This window comes from Chanodichthys erythropterus, chromosome 16 (assembly GCF_024489055.1).
Source record: "Chanodichthys erythropterus isolate Z2021 chromosome 16, ASM2448905v1, whole genome shotgun sequence".
Taxonomy (NCBI): Eukaryota; Metazoa; Chordata; class Actinopteri; order Cypriniformes; family Xenocyprididae; genus Chanodichthys; species Chanodichthys erythropterus.
In genome coordinates this window covers 16,139,280-16,160,096 of record NC_090236.1, presented here as the reverse complement: position 1 = coordinate 16,160,096, position 20,817 = coordinate 16,139,280, and the positions used below count along the sequence as shown (strand labels likewise).

The window sequence follows — 20,817 nt, the reverse complement described above, 5'->3', positions numbered from 1 at the left end:
ACAGTGGTCTGAGTGCATGTCAACACTTCCTGTGAACATAACATCAACAGCTTACACATACAAACACAAAAAAAAATGCAAGCAAACTTATTTAATAATCAACTAACTCCAAGAAACTTACTAATGACATTATGTCCCATGGGTTTGGCAAATAGTCTCATTTTATGACTATGAAAAATGTCATCCAGAGGATCTAATTCCCAGAGGCAACAGTAGTCCTGAGCTCATAACTCAGTTCAGCCTATCTTCTGGACTTCTTCCACTTCCAACTTCAACATAATTGATTATTCATCTGTGATAAGCCAGATAAAGTATTTGTTGTTTAATTTAAAGCAGATTAATTGATTTTGCTCTCACTGCATCATACAGTCAAAGGAAGATTGCTTTATTGAATTGGGAATTCAACACCATTAGCTAGTTTGCTTTATTACCACACTCTCTGCAATGAGGGAGGACACTGCAACATTTGTCTACAGAGTCCAGATGTATGTAAATGAATAAAATAAATAGATAAAATACCAAGGAGTACTATTTTTGCCTGTAGCTGCAGGAATGTTGCAATGTTGATCTGTTATTCATGCATGTGCTTTGTGAAGTCAGACTGTCTTCATCTGTGAAAGAACAACACTAGCGAATATGATGCAATGGTAAAGTGAATGCTATAGCTACAAAAACTTTCAATATACAGGACTATGGTGGCCCAGTGCACAACACAACAACGTTAAAAAAAGCAAACATAAGTTCACAATACAACGAAATTGGGCCACAACACAACGGATTAAAGCCACAACACAATGGAAATGCTCCAGACCATAGGGGGCTCTCAGAGCTCGGTATTGTTAGTATTCCTTGCCAATGTTTTATAGAGTCAGCAGTGATATGAATACCACGATTAGTTTCAACAGTATATAACCACTGTATATCGACATGAAATATTCATTCAAAATCACTTGAGTGCACAATAGCTTCATATTTATACCTGTGAATGATTTGACGCACTACCACGGCGAATGATGAAGGGAACGTCAGCCAATTCCATCAAGTGGTTAAAACTTATAATTTGTATTCATTAAAATTACTTTTAACATTTTAAAACAGACATGTTCAAATTACAAAGCTTGTCAGTCTTACCAACAGGAAGTTACAAGCTTTGGAATTTGAACGTCTGTTTTTAAATGTTAAACAAAGTAATTGTAATGAATACAAATTATACGTTTTATTTTGTTGTGTTGTGGCTTTATATCGTTGTGTTGTGACTTGTTGCCGTTGTGTTGTGGTTTTATTCCATTGTGTTGTTGCTCGATTTTGTTGTGTTGTGAACTTATGTTTGCTTTTTTAATTTCATTGTGTTGTGCACTACTGGGCCACCGTACAGGACAGGCCATTTAAAAGAATCTACAAAGTGACTACTATTGAGTGCAGAAAAAAGAGCAAAAGAAAAACAGAGGGACTAAAAAAAAGATATTGTGAGTTTACCTTTGACTTTTCCAGGTGCATAAGTAAACTTGTGGGATGGCTTGAAAACAAATTTATATCCAGGGTGAATACACAAAAATTTCTGTCATAGTCAGGCTGACCCACTATTCTCAAACATACACTCAACTTACTTCATAAGTTCACATTCATAAGTGTTCTAACTCTAAGTTAGAAGTGTTCCACCCACCCCTCTCAGTGAAAATGATTTGTTTCCTAGGAAGCAACTTATTCCAAGTATCTCCTTATACATTCCCATGCCATTTTTTTCTCTGTCTGTCTATACATGAGTACCCTTTTCTTCTACAGATCAAACATGGTGGGTGATGGTTGTCATGTCAAAAAAAAAAGTACAGGTTAAGTTAAAGTCTGTAAAATCATAAGACAAACACAATTAAATGCTTCTGCACTTTATTGCAGGTTTATTGCGGTGTTTCTCAACTCCGCTCTGCTCTTTTCTATCGAGCTTAAAATCGGAATCAGGTGTGTTAAAGGGTTAGTTCACCCAAAAATGAAAATTCTGTCAAATTACTCACCCTCATGTCGTTACACACCCGTAAGACCATCTTCGAAACACAAATTAAGAGGTATTTGACTACTCCATAGACAACAATTTAACCGCCATTTTCAAGATCCAGAAAGGTACTACAGACATCTTTAAAAAAAGTTGATGTGACTGCAGTGGTTTAACGTTAATGTTATGAAGCTCAGTATTAGCTGGCTACTGTGTCAGCATTACATGCATGCATCGTGCTGCATCATGCTGCTCAACCAATACTGAGCAGCCAATAGTTTGATTTTTCTTATAGGGGACCTATTATGCAAAATTCACTTTTGCATGGTGTTTGGACATAAATGTGTGTTGGCAGTGTGTGTACACAACCACCCTATAATGATAAAAATCCAACCACTCCTTTTTTTTAAATCCCCATAAATCATAAGCAGTGTCTCAGAACAAGCCGTTTCCAAATCCCTGGCAATGTGACATCACTTTAGCCACAGGCCCCGCCCACGAATGTTGACAGACACTGCCGTTTTAACATAGAACCGCCCTGAGCGAGTTCACGGCCAGTTGTACAGTCCGCCATTGCTGCGCTGTTGAGAATGTCTCCCAAGCATTTTACGTGTTCTGTAGCTGGATGGATTAATCCACATAGCTCTCTCCATTTACTTCTTAAATCTGAGCCGCTGAAGGCGAGGTGGAATAATTTTGTTAAAAAGTTGTTACTTAAGGATAGATCAGTAAACTGTTCATGATCCAGCATTCAGTCTCCAGAGTCATACTGGATACGGTAGTAATGAAGGTGAGAGCACTTTATTACAGTTCATAACAGTTGATTTATGGATATAAAGTTTACCAGTTTATTAAGCACCACCCAAAAAGGCATAAGGTCTTTATATATTTGTTTACTGTTAGTTGTAACGAGTGTTTCTGTGTAGTTCGCTGTGTATGTTGATGATTATGCAAGGGAGAAAGAGAGAGAGAGTTTATGAATATTATTTTATTGCACATTTGCACTGGGTTTTATTAAGCTGTTACAGAGAATTTCTAGAGTAAAAATGGATGCTTCATCTTTTATGTGAAGTAAAATAAACATCATAAAACTCATCTGTAAAGTTTTGGCTATCATTCGGACGGGGTCCAGTACAACTGGCTTGTACTAATATAGTGGAAGAAGACAATATAAAAAAAAAATCTCTCCCAAATAATGCTGCTAACTATACAAGGAACTGTCTCATTTGGTACACAATAATATTAGAGGTTACAATTAACAACAGAGCTTATATTCAGCTGCTATTTATTTTCAGATATAATAATTACACTCAAATAAAAACTGAAATGTTTGTATCCAACTCAGTTGCACATAGTTTCCATAAGCACTTGTCTTCATGGCAAATTTATTCAAACATATAATTAACAGTAAATAAGCTCCTCAAGTGTTTTTATAGCTAACTAAGGAACTGAGAACATTCCCAAGGTTTTGTGACATATTGTTCCCAAGCTGTTTTATTGATGTCTTCTGCAGTTCAAACACAGATTAAGTGATTGCATGAGACATGATATATTCCAGTAAGTTGTACTGTATCCTTCAACATACCTTTTGACTCCCATATTGCCGATATGCTGACGAAGCAGACTAAGAAAGGCTGTGTAATTATCTGAATCATAGCTCCTGAAGGAGGTGAAAACAGAATAATATGAGAAATTCGGCCTTTAATAAAACTGTATTATACATCCTGACTACTCACTCCCAGGACTGAGTGGGCCAGAGAGGGTTCTGTCACATCCAGTCTATAGAAACGAGCAAAAGTGCGTGGAGAAGACCAGCTGGCTGCCACGCAAATTTCTTGAATAGAGATGCCTCTAAACAGAGTCCAGGAAGTATCCATGCCTCTAGTAGAGTATGCTCGTAGTCCTATTGGGGGCTCTAAATTCACAAAATTGTAACATAATATGATAGCCTCCACCACCCAGTGAGAAAGGTATTGATGGGAGATAGGTCTTCCTCTGTAAGAATCAGCCCACGAGACAAATAGCCGATTGCTCTTACGAAGTGTGCAGGTTCTCTGAACATACATATGCAGAGTACGAACCGGACATAAACTGTGTAACCTCTCCTCCTCTGGGGATGCAAAGGGTGGTGGATAAAAAGCTAGCAGGTCCACTGACTGAACTGCACCAGCATGATCAAACACTTTAGGTACAAGTTAAAGGGTTAGTTCTAAAAGTGACTTTTTGACCACCCGGAGCGAACATTATATATGAGGTGTGAACTGATAAAGCATGTAGTTCACTGTAATAAGTTCAAGTTCGTAGGGAAGGAAGAGGACAGGGTCGACTTTGACTGCTGACTGAGTTTTTATTTCAATAACAAGATGTCCAAACAAAAGTCTGTGCAACGCACAATAAACAATCCACATCCACAGACGGGCTTCACTCCAGTAGTGATCTCCAGCTCAGTCCCAGTGTCTCTCAGTCAGCAGTCTCTCTCTCCCACACTCCTGCTTCTCCTGGTGTTTTATTCTGTCTCCGTGCCAATTACTGGAATTAGAAACAGGTGTTCGTGATTTACAATTAACCCACTCATTCACCACGCGTCTCCCGACTCTCTCTCCTGCTGCAGACTTTACTGAACCACGCCCTCCCTGCCACATACCCCCACCGCCCGACTCAGGTCGGGGAGCCATACCTTACTTCCACGCGCCCAATCGCACACTTCTCCGGGTTGGCCGTGAGCCCGGCCCCCCTCAGCGATCTCAGTACGGCCCTCAAATGCTGCAATCGCACACTTCTCCGGGTTGGCCGTGAGCCCGGCCCCCCTCAGCGATCTCAGTACGGCCCTCAAATGCTGCATATGCCGCCTCCAGTCATTACTGAAGATAATAATATCATCCAGATAAGCAGCAGCATATGCACCATGGGGCCGCAAAATTTTATCCATGAGACGCTGAAAGGTGGCCGGTGCCCCGAACAGCCCGAACGGAAGAGTAACAAATTGGTGTAATCCAAACGGCGTCGTGAAAGCTGTCTTTTCTTTGGATAATGGTGACAAGGGGATCTGCCAATATCCCTTTAAGTCCAATGTCAAATAAAAGCGAGCTGTACCGAGCCGGTCAAGCAATTCGTCCACCCGTGGCATTGGATACGCGTCGAATTTCGACACAGCGTTCACCTTGTGGTAATCCACACAGAACCGAACTGAGCCGTCCGTTTTGGGAACCAAAACTATCGGGCTCGCCCAGTTACTGCTGGATTCTTCTATTACCCCCATTTCAAGCATCGCTCCTAATTCTTCCTGAACTACTTTTTTCTTGTGTTCAGGTAAGTGATATGGCCGGCTGTGAACCACCACGCCCGGCTCTGTCTCGAACTGGTGCTGTACGAGATTTGTACGACCAGGTAGGAGAGAAAACACATCAGCAAACTCTGCCTGTAATTTGGTTAAATCAATGAGCTGGGAGGGCGAGAGATGATCTCCCCCTGGGGCCAGTGCGAGAGATTCTTTTTTTAAATTCGCCTCTGGCCCAAGATCATCCTCTCCGCTAATCACCTTCGCCAGCATCACTGATTCTCCTTCATTTCAATTTTTTAAGGAGATTGAGGTGGTAAATTTGATGTGCTCCCCTCCTATCTGAGCGTATTACCTCATAATCGAGCTCTCCAACTTGCCGTGTGACCTCAAATGGTCCTTGCCACTTTGCAAGTAATTTTGAACTTGACGTTGGGAGCAATACAAGCACTTTATCTCCCGGTGCAAATTTAAAATTGGTCCCTCTGTTATACAGCCGGCTCTGTCTATCCTGGGCCTGTAACAAATTCTCCATAGAAAGCCGCCCCAAAGTGTGGAGTTTTGTTCTCAGGTCCAGCACATACTGAATTTCGTTTTTTGATTGAGACGGTCCGTCCTCCCAAGCCTCTCTTATGACGTCTAACACCCCTCTAGGCTGATGACCATAGAGAAGCTCGAAGGGGGAAAACCCCGTGGAGGCTTGCGGGACCTCTCGCACAGCGAACAACAGAGGTTCCAACCATTTATCCCAATTTTTGGCGTCTTCCTGTACGAATTTACGAATCATTGTTTTAAGCGTGCGATTAAAACGTTCGACCAGCCCGTCCGTTTGTGGGTGAAAGATGCTGGTACGAATTGATTTAATGCCCAATAATTCATAAAGTTTGCATAACGTCATCTATTTTGGGCAAATGTATAGGCCCTTTTACACCAAATGTGAAATGAAAGCCTCAGGCTGAAGGAAAAGTATATTTACACCGTTAGAGGCCGCAGCTCAAACAAACCTTTCAGTTGTGCTGCGATTCAGGATTAAAGAAGAATAGGATACAGGAGAAGGAAGTACAACACTCTTATTTCTAAATCTAATCTAAAGTAATTTCTGTTTGAAGTATGAAGTATGGTATGGTTGAATTAGACAATTGATGGTCAGCAGCAAAAACATTGGTTAATAAAGTGAGAATAAATACATAAAGTATATTTGTGTAATTTAATATAGTTAATTACAGGTTTGTGTAATATTTCACTGTTTTTATTCATTTTGAGGAATACTGAATTTTTTTGTGCAAATGAGATGCATGCACACATTTAGTCTAGAACTATAATAGTTGTACACACAACCAATGTTCCCTCTAATTTTTTTTCTCGCTGAGCAAAACTTTTCTCTGTTGAGTGCACATTTTGGCCACCTGAGCAAAAACATACTTTATATCAGACCTGTACAATCACTGTAAACACACACACACACAAAAAAATGGTTTTATCATGCAACTGTAACATTTAACTTTAATGTGCCGTTTCTATTTTATTTGACCCTTGATGTAGCTTAGTGATATATTAAATAATATGTTTGAAAACAAACAGTTCAGTCACTAAATTAAGCACATTTTAGGTTACTTGAGATTTTTTCACATAGCTGCATTATATGTACCAGTCTTTACCAAGAAATTCTATTAAAAAATAATTTCTGTCCTCCTGCAGGACAGTTCAGTTCTTTATAATATGAGCAGTTACAATGATGGTTTGGAACAACCATAATGTGTTTTTGTACAGTCATTTATTAGCAACAGTGTTAAATCATCAAAATTACATGTTTATTGCTTATGAATTTCGCAGATTTTATATACCAGGAGGTTTTGAGATTTTTCGTGGCAAGGAGCCCTAAACAATAGGTATATCACTGATGTATTTTGAGGTTGCAAGCTACACCTGTGGTGGGAGTGCGACTGTAAATGTCTCAGAGTTTTGTTAGCATTCTGTGCCCATCATCCGTGACGTTTTATTTCACATTTCTTTTCGTTTCGCGTTGCCTCTCGTATTGAGGTATTTAGTCCGCAAACATTACAGGTAAAGTTGGCTAAAGTTGGTTTTATATTCGCACATTTGGACATCAGTATTCAATAGCCTTGTTAATCACACTACATTGGACATTCAGTGGACATTCACAAGTAAATATGCCATTAAAACAATACTTGCCTATTTTGATCGACTGTGAAAAATGTTGTAAGTTGACAATCTTTGGTTGTCAATGTCATGTCGCTGCTTAAAATTCACAAACATTAATTTATTGCACATTTATTGGAAAGCCTGAATTTATCATAAGTCTGAATGTGCGAATATAAAACCAACTTTACCGAAGTACAGTATTCTTACCGCGACTGTTTTGGCTCAGGGCCAGCCAGCTCACACGCGCTCAATCGTTCTCTTTCTATGGAACCTGTAAACAGCATTCACTGGTTCTAACTATATAGCGACAATATAGCGGTTGTCCAGAGCACTTCAATTATTTCTCATTTAAACAACTACAATCAAATGGTTTTCCCCAAACATGATTTTCATGTCTGTTCTCTGCGCGGCAATTATTTTTTTCTGCGCGGCCGCGGCTTCAGAAGTGCGCGGCTGCCCATGCGCGCAGCTTAGAGGGAACATTGCACACAACATCTCTGCACTTTATCCCCGGTTGTACAGACAAGTTTAAGCTAGTTCTTTACAGTTTTATAGTCCTAGTTTTAACTGAAAGCAACTTGTACTGACATATCTTAAAATATGTCTGTGCCATTGTTTTATCTCAAGATGCACACCAGTAATATTTTTTTTCAAGTGTACATTTATAAAAGTTACTTAAATATCCTAATTGAACTAAGGCCTAATCCTGACTTAGGCTAAGCCCTGTCTGTGAAACCAGGTCAATTTCTCTCAACATGGAGACAGGAGAGCTGTCAGTCATTAAATGTGTAAAAGTAACTTGTGTTACTTATTTGAAAAAAAAAGTAACTTTTGTTATATTTTGTTGTAAATTGAAGTTACTTGAAAAAAAGTAATCTGATTACGTAACAAGTTACTTGTAATGCATTACACCCAACACTGGTCTTTAATACCTTTCTGGACCTTGAAAGTGGTGGTAAATTGCTGTCTATGGAGGAGTCATACACTTCTTGGATTTAATCCAGTGGTCTCAAACTGCCGGCCCATGGGCCATTTATGCCCAAACTGAAAAGGAAAGTGGATCAGGAACACAGACAGTTCCAAGAAAGATGGACATTGCAGTATTTTTTCGTGGAGTTTACTGGAAACACTACCTGTCTGATATGCAAAGAAAGCCGTTCTAAGAGGCCATTCACAAATCGCGTCACATAAGCGGCCGCGCCGCTCTTTCCTTCTTTCCAAAGCGATTTCGCTCCTGTGGCGTCTGTCATTGCTATGCAACCATGAACTGCGCTCTTGTCGCGTGCACGTGCGCAAGTCGCGAGTGTTGATTTAAACCACCGAAATGCGCCGATGCCACCAATAAACGTTACCTATGCCCAAACGGCATAGTGGGCAAATGTGGCTCGGCTGAGCAGAAGCGCTGCAGGTGTCTGGCAAGAAGTAGAATAGTGTACAAATGTATTCAGGGATTGCGTTTGTTCAGTACAGTATTGTCCAGTGCCAGATTTTGATGTTATTTAAGCTAAAATAAAGTAAAGGAAAATATTTGCATATCTGTTAAAAACTAATACTGTATATGTAACAATGATAGAGAGACTGCTGTTTACATTTTTTAAGTATGGCAAAAACATATTTTAGTAATGAAATTTGAAGTAAATGAGAAATAATGCAAAGGAAAGTAAATTTTTCAGAATTTTTGTGCTTTCTTGTGCTTGCATGTTACAATGGCCTTCCTATGAGGTGTCAATCACAGCAACGGCCCCCAGCCATTTTGAGTTTGAGACCTCTGATTTAATCAAAAATATCTTAATTTGTGTTCCGAAGATGAGCGACGCTCTTACGGCTATGCTTTAATTTGTGGGTGAACTAACCCTTTAAATAAAGACATACAAAATATGCAGAGTGGTGGATCCCTAGAGGACTGAAGTTGTAAAATGATGGTTTATTGTAAAATGAAGCATTTTAATCTGAGATGTTCACTTGGGTTTCCATGATTTCATTGTGACATTTTTCTTATGACCATCTAAATCAGGGTCCAATCCTGCTTTTGGAAGACAAACTTCCTGTAGAGTTCAACCTCAACTTGCTCCAACACACCTAACTGGAAGTTTCAAGTAGGTCCTGTCTCAATACACACACTTGTGGTATTGGCCACTTGAGAGCACATGCAAGCATCAGGAAGTAAATATGCAAGACTGTCTCAGATCTGAAAAATGCCAAATTTCAGTAACTGGTGGGATGCGTTTAGACTACATGTCATTTCTGAGTGGACTGCAGAAAAAAAAAATATTTTGATGCACTTTAAATAGACACTTCATGTTTGCTAAAAAAGTGACTGCATCAAGGTATAATAGGTTGTTTCACTACTCTTACCACCAGTTAAAAATTGTCTGTTACATTATTAGCCTTACCTCATTGGGCCTCTGGTCGGCACGCACACAATTGGCATATAATTTCTCATCTCTCATCTGAGCGCTTTCTATTCCAGTGAAATCGTAAAATAAAATGCAATATGCATATGGGCCACTTTTATGGTGCTTTTATTGTGTTATTGTTATGGGTTTGGGTTTTTCAGAGCTTGATGGATGTAAAACAAGATATTGAAAAAGAAGATAAAACTTTTCATTTTGGGGTGAACTTTTCCTTTAGGGATCTTGGCTGGCATCCAGAACTGGAAAGTTATTGAGATCCCCTACCAGCACTGTGCCCTTGCACAAGGAACATAACCCCAGGTGGACTATAAGCAGCTGCTAAATGACAAACATCCTAACCTTAATCAAATACTGAAATACTAAGGACAAATGCAAAAGTTTAGAAGAAAAACTGTTTTCAGAAAACCAATGACAGTGGACAGTGTTTCACTCACCTGTTTAATGGCATGCAGCAGCTTACCATAGCAGAAGATAATAACCAGGAAGGGGATAATCAGGCAAAAAATAAAGAGGCAAATGATGTAAGAGATGTTATTGGCTGTCTTGGTTGTCCAGTCTACAGAGCAGGTGGTCCCAGGGCCTTCTGGGCCATAGCGGCTCCAACCAAACAGAGGGGGCAAAGTCCAGATTAAAGAGTAAACCCAGGACATCACTACCCCACTGGCCACCTTCCTGTAGTTGGTGGCATCAGCTTCGGTGGAGCCCATCATCGTACAGTAGCGTTCGTATGATAGCACGGCCAGGGAGACAAGAGACACAATGCCTGCAAAAAATAAATAAATAAATAATAAATAATAATAGTAATTTAAGAAAAAAAAAATTATATATATATATATATATATATATATATATATATATATATATATAATGTTATATCAAATGTGACATTCCATTACCAACAGGCTGCTCACGCAGAGTTTTTTTTTTTTTTTTTTTTTTTTTTTTTTTAAGCAGGCATAGAAAAGACGAACAGAACTCATGTCTTACTATTAATTCAAGACTGGCACTGACTGATAAACAGCAGCTCAAAAAGTATGTTGGCAGAGTTCAGTTGTCTGGTAAGTGAGGCTCTGATTCTTTATTCATATTTTTTGTTTGTTGTACAATTTTAGGTGAAAGCGATCCACAAGCCATCTCTTAAAGCTTAAGTGTGTAATTTTTGTGCCACTACATAAATTACAATACTGCAAAAATAATTTAAAAAGTTTAAAAAGTTTAAAAAGTTTAAAAAGTTCCCAAGTTCCCAAGTTCCCCTCTCCATGTTTTGTGTCATCCACTGGTGTTTTGAGAGCACCACAGGGCCAAGTGTTTACATATGTCAAGGGAATCAGTTAACAGTTCTGAGATTCAACATTACCTCTTATTGATGTTCTCTTATCATTGAAGTGGACAGAAGTAGTGTTGTAATTTTAATCATGAAGCCTGTAACTGACCTGATGGAACATCATGCACCACTTTTCCAAACATTAACCAGATTAATGGATATGAAAGTGCAGGTAACTAATGCATTATGTTCTAAAATCAGATTATTTAAAGCCATTAGTGTTCATGAGATGTTTGAGCTTCCGCTTACCATATTTGATGAGGTCTGTGTATGTTGATCAGTGTTTAAATGTGAATAAAAATCTACATTAACCGTTCATAATATAAAGTAATCATAGCTTCAGAAGACTTGATTAAACTGCTTGATATGGATTACTTTTACCGTGTCTTAATGCACCTTTTGAAGCTTGAAAATGTTGTTTGCGTGGAATTGAACAAAATGAATAGAGATTAAAAATATATTAAAAATATTCTTTGTTTATGGTCTGAGAGGAATGAAAGTCTTATGGGTTTGGAACGACATGAAGTTGACTAAATGATAAAGGAAATTTTTTTTATTTATTTATTTTATTTTATTTTTTTAATCAGGTGAGCTAACCTGATTAACTTTGTCAGGTAAAGGTGGTTTAATTTGTTTTAGTTAGTTTAATTTGATTTGGAGCAATGTACAGTCAAGTATGTATTTAATTTTGCAAAGATGCTACAATTAATAAAGTAATCATGGTAAATACCCTATTGCATCTGTTAAAGTGGAACACTTTGATTTCTTGGTCCATAAAAGCAGGACAGAGATTCTGTAGAACAATTAAATCTCAAAGGCTTTTTCATTATTTTTCATACTCAAGTCCCTCACAATACCACTCTCACTTAATGAGAGTTTTAGGGTTAGTGAAGACCTGCTGTAGATATTGTGATGGAGTGATAGGGAGGGCATAATATATAAACTGAATTAACCAGCTCAAGGGCATGACCGCAATGGAGCTCACCCAAAATCTAATCCTTCTACAGCCCGACTTCTGATCTTCTAAACCACTAGACCATGCCATTAAACCAAATAGTCCATCTCTCAAAATCTAGGGAAAATATCTTGGTCTTTAGGTCTCAAGATGCACTGGTCTGATGATTACCATGGTTCACTTTCATGGGAACTCAAGCTGCTTCAAGACGCTTTTGGGAATGCCTCTGCGTGATTATGTTGTGAGGCACTCGTGAAATTGGTCCAATGGCTTGATGGAACGTCATAGGTGGGTGACCAGGAAACTATAAAGCATACTCAGAACAAAGAACGCTAGCTTCTGTATCTTCAGCAAGTGCTCTGTGTATCGTGTGTCTTATTTGGTGTTGTCTGTCTGCATTTATATAGAGATCTCTTTGTTTGAGGACAAGAATATCAAAAGCACCTATATATATATATATATATATATTTATATATATTATATATATATATATATATATATTAAATTTTTTCACTCTTTGTTATATTGCAGCCATTTGCTAAAATCATTTAAGTTCTTTTTTTTTCTCATTAATGTACACACAGCACCCCATATTGACAGAAAAACACAGAATTGTTGACATTTTTGCAGATTTATTAAAAAAGGAAAAATTGAACTTTCACATGGTCCTAAGTATTCAGACCCTTTGCTGTGACACTCATATATTTAACTCAGGTGCTGTCCATTTCTTCTGATCATCCTTGAGATGGTTCTACACCTTCATTTGAGTCCAGCTGTGTTTGATTGTACTGATTGGACTTGATCAGGAAAGCCACACACCTGTCTATATAAGACCTTACAGCTCACCGTGCATCTCAGGCCAAATGCGAATCATGAGGTCAAAGGAACTGCCTGAAGAGCTCAGAGACAGAATTTTGGCAAGGCACAGATCTAGCCAAGGTTACAAAAAAAAAAAAAATCTGCTGCACATAAGGTTCCTAAGAGCACAGTGGCCTCCATAATCCTTAAATGGAAGACGTTTGGGACGACAAGAACCCTTCCTAGAGCTGGTCGTCAGGGAGCTATCGGGGGAGAAGAGCCTTGGTGACAGAGGTAAAGAAGAAGAGATGCAGTCGGAAGATGGGAGAAAGTTGTAGAAAGTCAACCATCACTGCAGCCCTCCACCAGTTGGGGCTTTAAGCCAGAGTGGCCCGATGGAAGCCTCTCCTCAGTGCAAGACACATGAAAGCCCACATGGAGTTTACCAAGATGGTGAGAAATAAGATTCTCTGGTCTGATGAGACCGAGATATAACTTTTGGCCTTAATTCTAAGCGGTATGTGTGGAGAAAACCAGGCACTGCTCATCACAATACAGTCCCAACAGTGAAGCATGCTGGTGACAGTGAAGCATGCTGGTGGTGCTGTGGAGGTGTTTTTCAGCTGCAGGGACAGGGCAACTGGTTGCAATTGAGGGAAAGATGAATGCGGCCAAGTACAGGGATATCCTGGGCAAAAACCTTCTCCAGAGTGCTCAGGACCTCAGACTGGGCCGAAATTTTACCTTCCAACAAGACAATGACCCTAAGCACACAGCTAAAATGAAGGAGTGGCTTCACAACAACTCCATGACTGTTCTTGAATGGCCCAGCCAGAGCCCTGACTTAAACCCAATTGAGCATCTTGAGCATCTCTGGAGAGACCTAAAAATGGCTGTCCACCAACGTTTACCATCTAACCTGACAGAACTGGAGAGGATCTGCAAGAAGGAATGGCAGAGGATCCCCAAATCCAGGTGCAAAAAACTTGTTGCATCTTTCCCAAAAAGACTCATAGCTGTATTAGATCAAAAGGGTGCTTCTACTAAATACTGAGCAAAGGGTCTGAATACTTAGGACCATGTGATATTTCAGTTTTTCTTTTTTAATAAATATGCAAAAATGTCAACAATTCTGTGTTATTCTGTCAATATGGGGTGCTGTGTATACATTAATTAGGAAAAAAAAATGAACTTAAATGTTTTTAGCAAATGGCTGCAATATAACAAAGAGTGAAAAATTTAAGGGGGTCTGAATATTTTCCATACCTACTGTGTGTGTATATATATATATTATATATATATATATATATATATATATATATATATATATATATATATATATATATATAGCGAGACACTATATAATTGCGAGCAAACAGCAGTTTGTTCATTGTGTATCTGTTACGAAGCGGGACTGAGGCAGAGATCCATTTGCAGCTTTTATTTACAGTGAGCGTGGTCGTACAGGCAGGGTCAATCAGGAACAAACAGGAACAGCAAGGGACAGGCAGAATCGTAGTCAGGGTACAGGCAGTAGATCAGGGCAGGCAGATATCGTTCACAGTCCAGATAACAATAAACAGTCCAAAGGCAGAAGGCAGAGAATCATAAACCGGAAACAGGCAGGGATCAATAACAGACAGGCAGACAGGATACAAACGCTCAGAATTGACACAAGAGTAATCAAGACCTCGCAAAGAGGTAGTGTGTGTGTGTGTGTCCTTTATAGTCCTGATAATGAGCTGCAGCTGGGTGTGGTGATCAGTGTGGTGTGCTAGGGTGGCAACAGGTGATAGGTGGAGTGAGTGCATGTGATTGACAGGGGGGATGATGGGAAATGTAGTCCGGAACTTGACAGGGGCAGACGGTGATCGTGACATAACGCCCCCCTCCCGGAAGGCGCGTCCTCGCGCCGTAGATGACACCAATAAGGGAGGGGGGGTGGGTGCATTGGAGATCTGACGGTTGACAGGAACGGAATCTCCGATGCAGGTTCCAGGACAGCCATGGCGGGTCAGGTGCTACGGGCAGCCACGGCGGGTCAGGAGCCACAGGCAGCCATGGCGGGTCAGGAGCCTCGGGCAGCCACGGCGGGTCAGGGGTATCAGAAAGCCACGGTGGGTCAGGTGGCTCAGGCAGCCACGGAAGGTCAGGAGCCTCGGGCAGCCACGGCGGGTCAGGGGTATCAGAAAGCCACGGCGGGTCAGGGGTATCAGAAAGCCACGGTGGGTCAGGTGGCTCAGGCAGCCACGGCAGGTCAGGAGCCTCGGGCAGCCACGGCGGGTCAGGGGTATCAGAAAGCCACGGCGGGTCAGGGGTATCAGAAAGCCACGGTGGGTCAGGTGGCTCAGGCAGCCACGGCGGGTCAGGCGGCTTGGGCAGCCACGGCAGGTCAGGTGGCTTGGGCAACCACGGCAGGTCAGGTGGCTCAGGTAACCACGGCAGGTCATGCGGCTTGGGCAGCCACGGCAGGTCAGGCGGATTGGGCAGCCGCAGCAATGAGTCCATACATGGCCCAAGTGGGCTACAGTCCATGAATGGCCCTAGTGGGCTACAGTCCATAAATGGCCATGACAGAAGTGACTGGGCAGGGTCCCCACCCACAAGCTCCCCACCCACAAGCTCCCCACCCACAAGCTCCCCACCCTCAGGAATACTGCCCCCCCAAAAAAAATTCTTGGGGAGATCAACGGAGATCGTGGTGGGTTTGCAGGCAAGGAGCTCGGGTGGCGGCGCCGGCAGGGCGAGGAGCACAGGTGGCGCCAGCAGGGCGAGGAGCACAGGTGGCGCCGGCAGGGGTGGAGCAAGAGAGACCTCTGGAGTGGTCTCCAGGCCCACAGCGGCCTCTTGAAGGGCGTCCGCATCTTGAGGAGAGGAGGATGCCCTTCTCCTCCTCCTCCTTTTCAGAGGTGTAGCAAATTAGCTCAAAATAAATATGAATAATTAATCATAACTAGTTATAATTAATTATTAATATTTTAATCAGTCAATAAAATTAACTTAATGTAATAAAATTAATATTACAATCAATTAACCTGTTGTTCAATGAACACACAGTGTTAATTGTTTATTAACTAAGAAATGTTCATTTCCAGGTTATGGGAAATAACAATCTTATTCTACTAAAAGCCTGTAGTCAGGACCGACATGAATAGGGACTCCCGTACATGAGCGCAAAACACGGACAACCTTACGTGTGACATGAACAAGACTTTATTAACTAGACTAAACGCTTAAACTACTCTAACATTCACACACATACATGCATACAGTTTACCAAGAGAGAGAGAGAAAGCAGAGTACAGGAAGCAAGAAGTTACAGCATTGTTGGACATTCAGCAGATCAACAGCCTTGAGCAAACCATCAGTTTAGTTTTAACAGGCCCTTCTTTAAAAGGGGTAAGGATACTCAATGTATCCGATAATGAGACTAAGTTTGATACTTGCATGTCTCTCCAAGTTGAATTAAAACTGTCCTGATGCAATTTGTGGAGGCTCCTGTTGAATCTTTGCTGATATTTTCTTGACGAAAGAGAACCGGCTGGATTCAGAGGATCTTTGGTGAATGGAAGGTCTAGGCCGAGGCCTGGCACAAGCTTGGGGTTCCTTAGAAGCTTCTAGCTTCTTAAAGCATCTTGACGTCAGCATTCATCAGCAAAAGAGAAGAAGAGGAGGAAGAGCAGGAAGAGAGGTTTTATCTTGTGATCCATGAATATAAGGGGTGGAGACATCACACCCTCTTAAGGTGTCTGAGCCAATAAGGAGTTGCCTCCTCGGAGGGAAGTTTTACGAGTCTTTGTTCTGTAGCAAGATATTAGCATAAGACACTGGATTGGATGTTTGAGAGAAGAACCCTCTAGATTCTTATAATACTAATGTGTCACAGAGTTAGTAACATGTAACATAAATTACCAAATAGGAAATGAAAGTTGGAGTCCGTAGATACCAAGCATGCTGCCAATGTGATCTCAGTTAACTATACATTTGCAACTATGGAACATTAATACCAAAATAGTTCAAAAGAGAGAATTAATACATAGAATAAAGCCTATAAAAGGAAAGTCATGAGATGGGAAACTTGGATACATGTTTATACATTTCCCAAGTGGTTATATAGAGAATACGTAGGATTAAGAGAGTTTATTTGTCCTTCTCAGGAAGGATGAGTCACTAGTCTCTACAGCATTCTTATGGATCATAAAAGTACCATATAACTGTAACAGGACACCTAGTTGTGCCTGTGTGCTAGCTACACTTGGGATGTTGGTTGCAGTTTTAGGGGGATGAGTTCAGAGAACTTTGATAGTGAGAGTGAGTTTATGGGTAATTCATTGAATACCATGAATAATTGTGTGGCTGATTGGTCCAGACGCTACATCCCCCCCTTTCGATCGTTGTTGTTCTTTCTATGGACAACAGCGAACGACGTTGAAGGTGTAGAGAGATCAGACACACCACTGGCACACAAGACTGGAAGGCTGTGATGGGCTCTGGTTGTATGTGTCTCTTGGAGTGGTGGTCGTTCCATTGCGGTTGATGTAGACAGTAGACAAGCTCAGGTCTCTGAGCTGGTGTTGTGTGAGTGGTCAGAAGCTTCTACTTCTGAGTACTCCTCAGGTAAGAACTGTTCAAGGAGCTATCTTACTAGCGTTAGAAGCTCCTGCAGGTCCGATGCAGGCGTGTCCAGTCGTCCTTGTGCTGCCTGCTGTTGGAGATCCTGCTGTGTCTGCAGGAAGAGGATGCTCCCATCCCTGGCTTCTCCCTGTGGTAGGTCTGGTACCTGGGTCTGTCTGAATTAATCCTTCTCCTTCTGCAGCTGCAGAGGATTTCAGGAAAATAGCTGATAAGGTGTCAAGCAGAAGGCTTTGGCCTCCCCCTCTGTACCTCTGTGCTTGGCTGGGGGAGGTTCTTCTGCTGACTCCATGCGGTGAAGTGAGACGTTTCTCCTGCAGTGGTTCTGTTTGCTGCAGGTAAGAGAGTCTCAGTTCTCTTTTCTTCTGTGTCTCTATTCTGTCAGGGTCCTTGTGTCTGTCCCGAGCCTCCATCTCTAGCTGGTCTATGTGGCTTTTAGCATGCATCAGCTCCTTGTGAGTCTCTGTGATCTGGAGTTTGAGGTTGTTCACCTCCTGTTTCAAAACAGCGAGGATGTGGGCCAAGAAGAAGTTGACTTCAGTCAGATAATTGTGATCACACCTCTGGTTTGAGTCATCTGCCTTTACTTCTCTTCCATCTTTGTCCAGTTGCTTTTGGCTCTGGTGCTGTAATTGATCAGCAGCACTGGTTAGGAGGGTGTTCCTCACGACACATAGCCAGTCCTTTTGGTCTGCCATCTGGGCAGTTAGGCTGAGCATCTGCAACATTTAGGCACGCTTGTGGTGAGAGTAAGGGCAAGAGACTACAGCAAGATCAAACAGAATTTAGGGCTAAAGGCACAGTGAGCAGCCAGGTGTATAAAATACAGCTAGGTTTAATAAATGACTTAAGATGGTTCTTGTGGTCAAATTATTTCTTAGTATTTCTTACTGATGGCTCACAACAGGCTTGACCTCTGAACAAATGGAAAAGAGAAAGAGAGAGGAAGAGGAGAGCTTTCCTATTAGATTGTGCTTATTAGTGGTGCTCAAAATTATGCCATAGCAATCATTCGGATTCCTTTGTAACTGGCTCATAAAATTGAAGCAACTGTTGTAAATAAACAAAATCAAGAAGGAGAGTATGTCTAGTTGCTTGTGGTTATATTGGGAAATTAAACCACACAAGACTAAACAGGAAAATGTAAATAAATCACATAGATGAAAGAAATAATTCTAGTAAAAACAAATAGCTGACTGCTATTATAATTAAAACCAATAAAATATTTAAAGAAGTGATTAAAACAGCAGAATGACTTGGTATTGGGAATAGTCAATAGCACTAGTGATTAACAATTAGATTAGCTTTGGAAATCACTGTATAGTTGGTCACAGCTGCAGCGTGTTCAGGACCACACCATGTGTGTGTCCCTCCCAGAAGTTTAGTCAACGTGCTATTGAAAAATCTCAATAAATCCTAGAATTCTTCTTTAGTTAAACAGTTTACATGTAATTAAATTTAGATTCTAAATTAGCTGAGAAGAATTAAAGGTAAGGAAAGAGAGAAATCAGAAAACCAGGAATATGGTTAAGGGAAATTGGTTTAGATCAGTTCACACTGCATACACACAAGCTATAGTTAAAGGCTTCACGTAAATGATGCTAACCACTAACTGTAGAAGCTATTAGTTAGCTTAGCCTGAGCGGAAGGGTTGCTAGGTAGGGTTAGCTTAGCGACCTAGCCTGGTTTGTTTACACCATGGCATCACAAGGTGATGAGTTAGCACTTCCTGTGACAAGTCGTTGTCATGGGAACCAATGCACACCACAGCAATTCAAACAGTTCATGAAGACTGTCTGTTCATTTCAAACTAGTTGCGTACAGAGTTAAAATGTGACGCTTATACTTTCAGATTTTCAAAAAACTTGATATTACATTCAGTAAAATGCAAATATGTTTTGGCATTTGCAAATTTTACTCATGTAAACTCTTCTCTCTACTTTAAACAACGTCTTGTACTTGTTTAAAGGGTAATTACACAGTTTGCTGTAAGTCAAAGCTTGTTTAAGCATATATAGTTAAGTCCGTCTTGTGCAGGTATACTGATATTCCTTTCAGCGAGTGAAACACAGTTTTGGTCAAGAGGTAGCTATGCTTGTAGATGCAGCCAAAGTTTAGATGAATGACATCAATCTTAACTATAAAAGGGAGCATTACCCAAATCTACATTTATATAACACTGTACTGAGATTCATTCATCAGAAACAGGTTAAGCAATACTGCAATTGGTATTTCTCCAACCAAAGCAGAATAATCAATTCTGGTACAGTTTACATGCCGCTGAGCTGAGATTCCTTCGTCAACACAGGCTTACGCTCTAATACTGAGATTAGGATTTCTTCGCTAAAATCAGATTAACTTTACACTGATACCATTTGAACATATGCTAAAATGTCTTAAGAGTAGACTCTTTCAGTTACAGTAGAGATGTCAATTCAAGCTATCACTTTATCAGCATCTAACAAGCCAGCAATTAGTGACCAAAATGCACATCGTCTGACATATTCTGACTGGAATTATCAAATGCACACTTTTAAGTTGACAGTGGTTTAAGCTCATAACCTTTGTTTATTCATGCCGCATTCTCCACCATTTGTAGCAAATTAGCTCAAAATAAATATGAATAATTAATCATAACTAGTTATAATTAATTATTAATATTTTAATCAGTCAATAAAATTAACTTAATGTAATAAAATTAATATTACAATCAATTAACCTGTTGTTCAATGAACACACAGTGTTAATTGTTTATTAACTAAGAAATGTTCATTTCCAGGTTATGGGAAATAACAATCTTATTCTACTAAAAGCCTGTAGTCAGGACCGACATGAATAGGGACTCCCGTACATGAGCGCAAAACACGGACAACCTTACGTGTGACATGAACAAGACTTTATTAACTAGACTAAACGCTTAAACTACTCTAACATTCACACACATACATGCATACAGTTTACCAAGAGAGAGAGAGAAAGCAGAGTACAGGAAGCAAGAAGTTACAGCATTGTTGGACATTCAGCAGATCAACAGCCTTGAGCAAACCATCAGTTTAGTTTTAACAGGCCCTTCTTTAAAAGGGGTAAGGATACTCAATGTATCCGATAATGAGACTAAGTTTGATACTTGCATGTCTCTCCAAGTTGAATTAAAACTGTCCTGATGCAATTTGTGGAGGCTCCTGTTGAATCTTTGCTGATATTTTCTTGACGAAAGAGAACCGGCTGGATTCAGAGGATCTTTGGTGAATGGAAGGTCTAGGCCGA

The 20,817-nt window shown here is 40.5% G+C and overlaps 1 protein-coding gene across 1 annotated transcript in view; it reads right to left on the bottom strand.

Moving 5' to 3' along the window:
* The window catches only part of tmtopsa (teleost multiple tissue opsin a), a 142,639-nt gene that overhangs the window by 99,423 nt on the left and 22,399 nt on the right, over positions 1–20,817 (bottom strand). Inside the window, exon 2 of the mRNA XM_067363206.1 lies at positions 10,276–10,604. Coding sequence (XP_067219307.1) covers positions 10,276–10,604 — 329 coding nt within the window. The remainder of the gene's footprint in view (positions 1–10,275; positions 10,605–20,817) is intronic.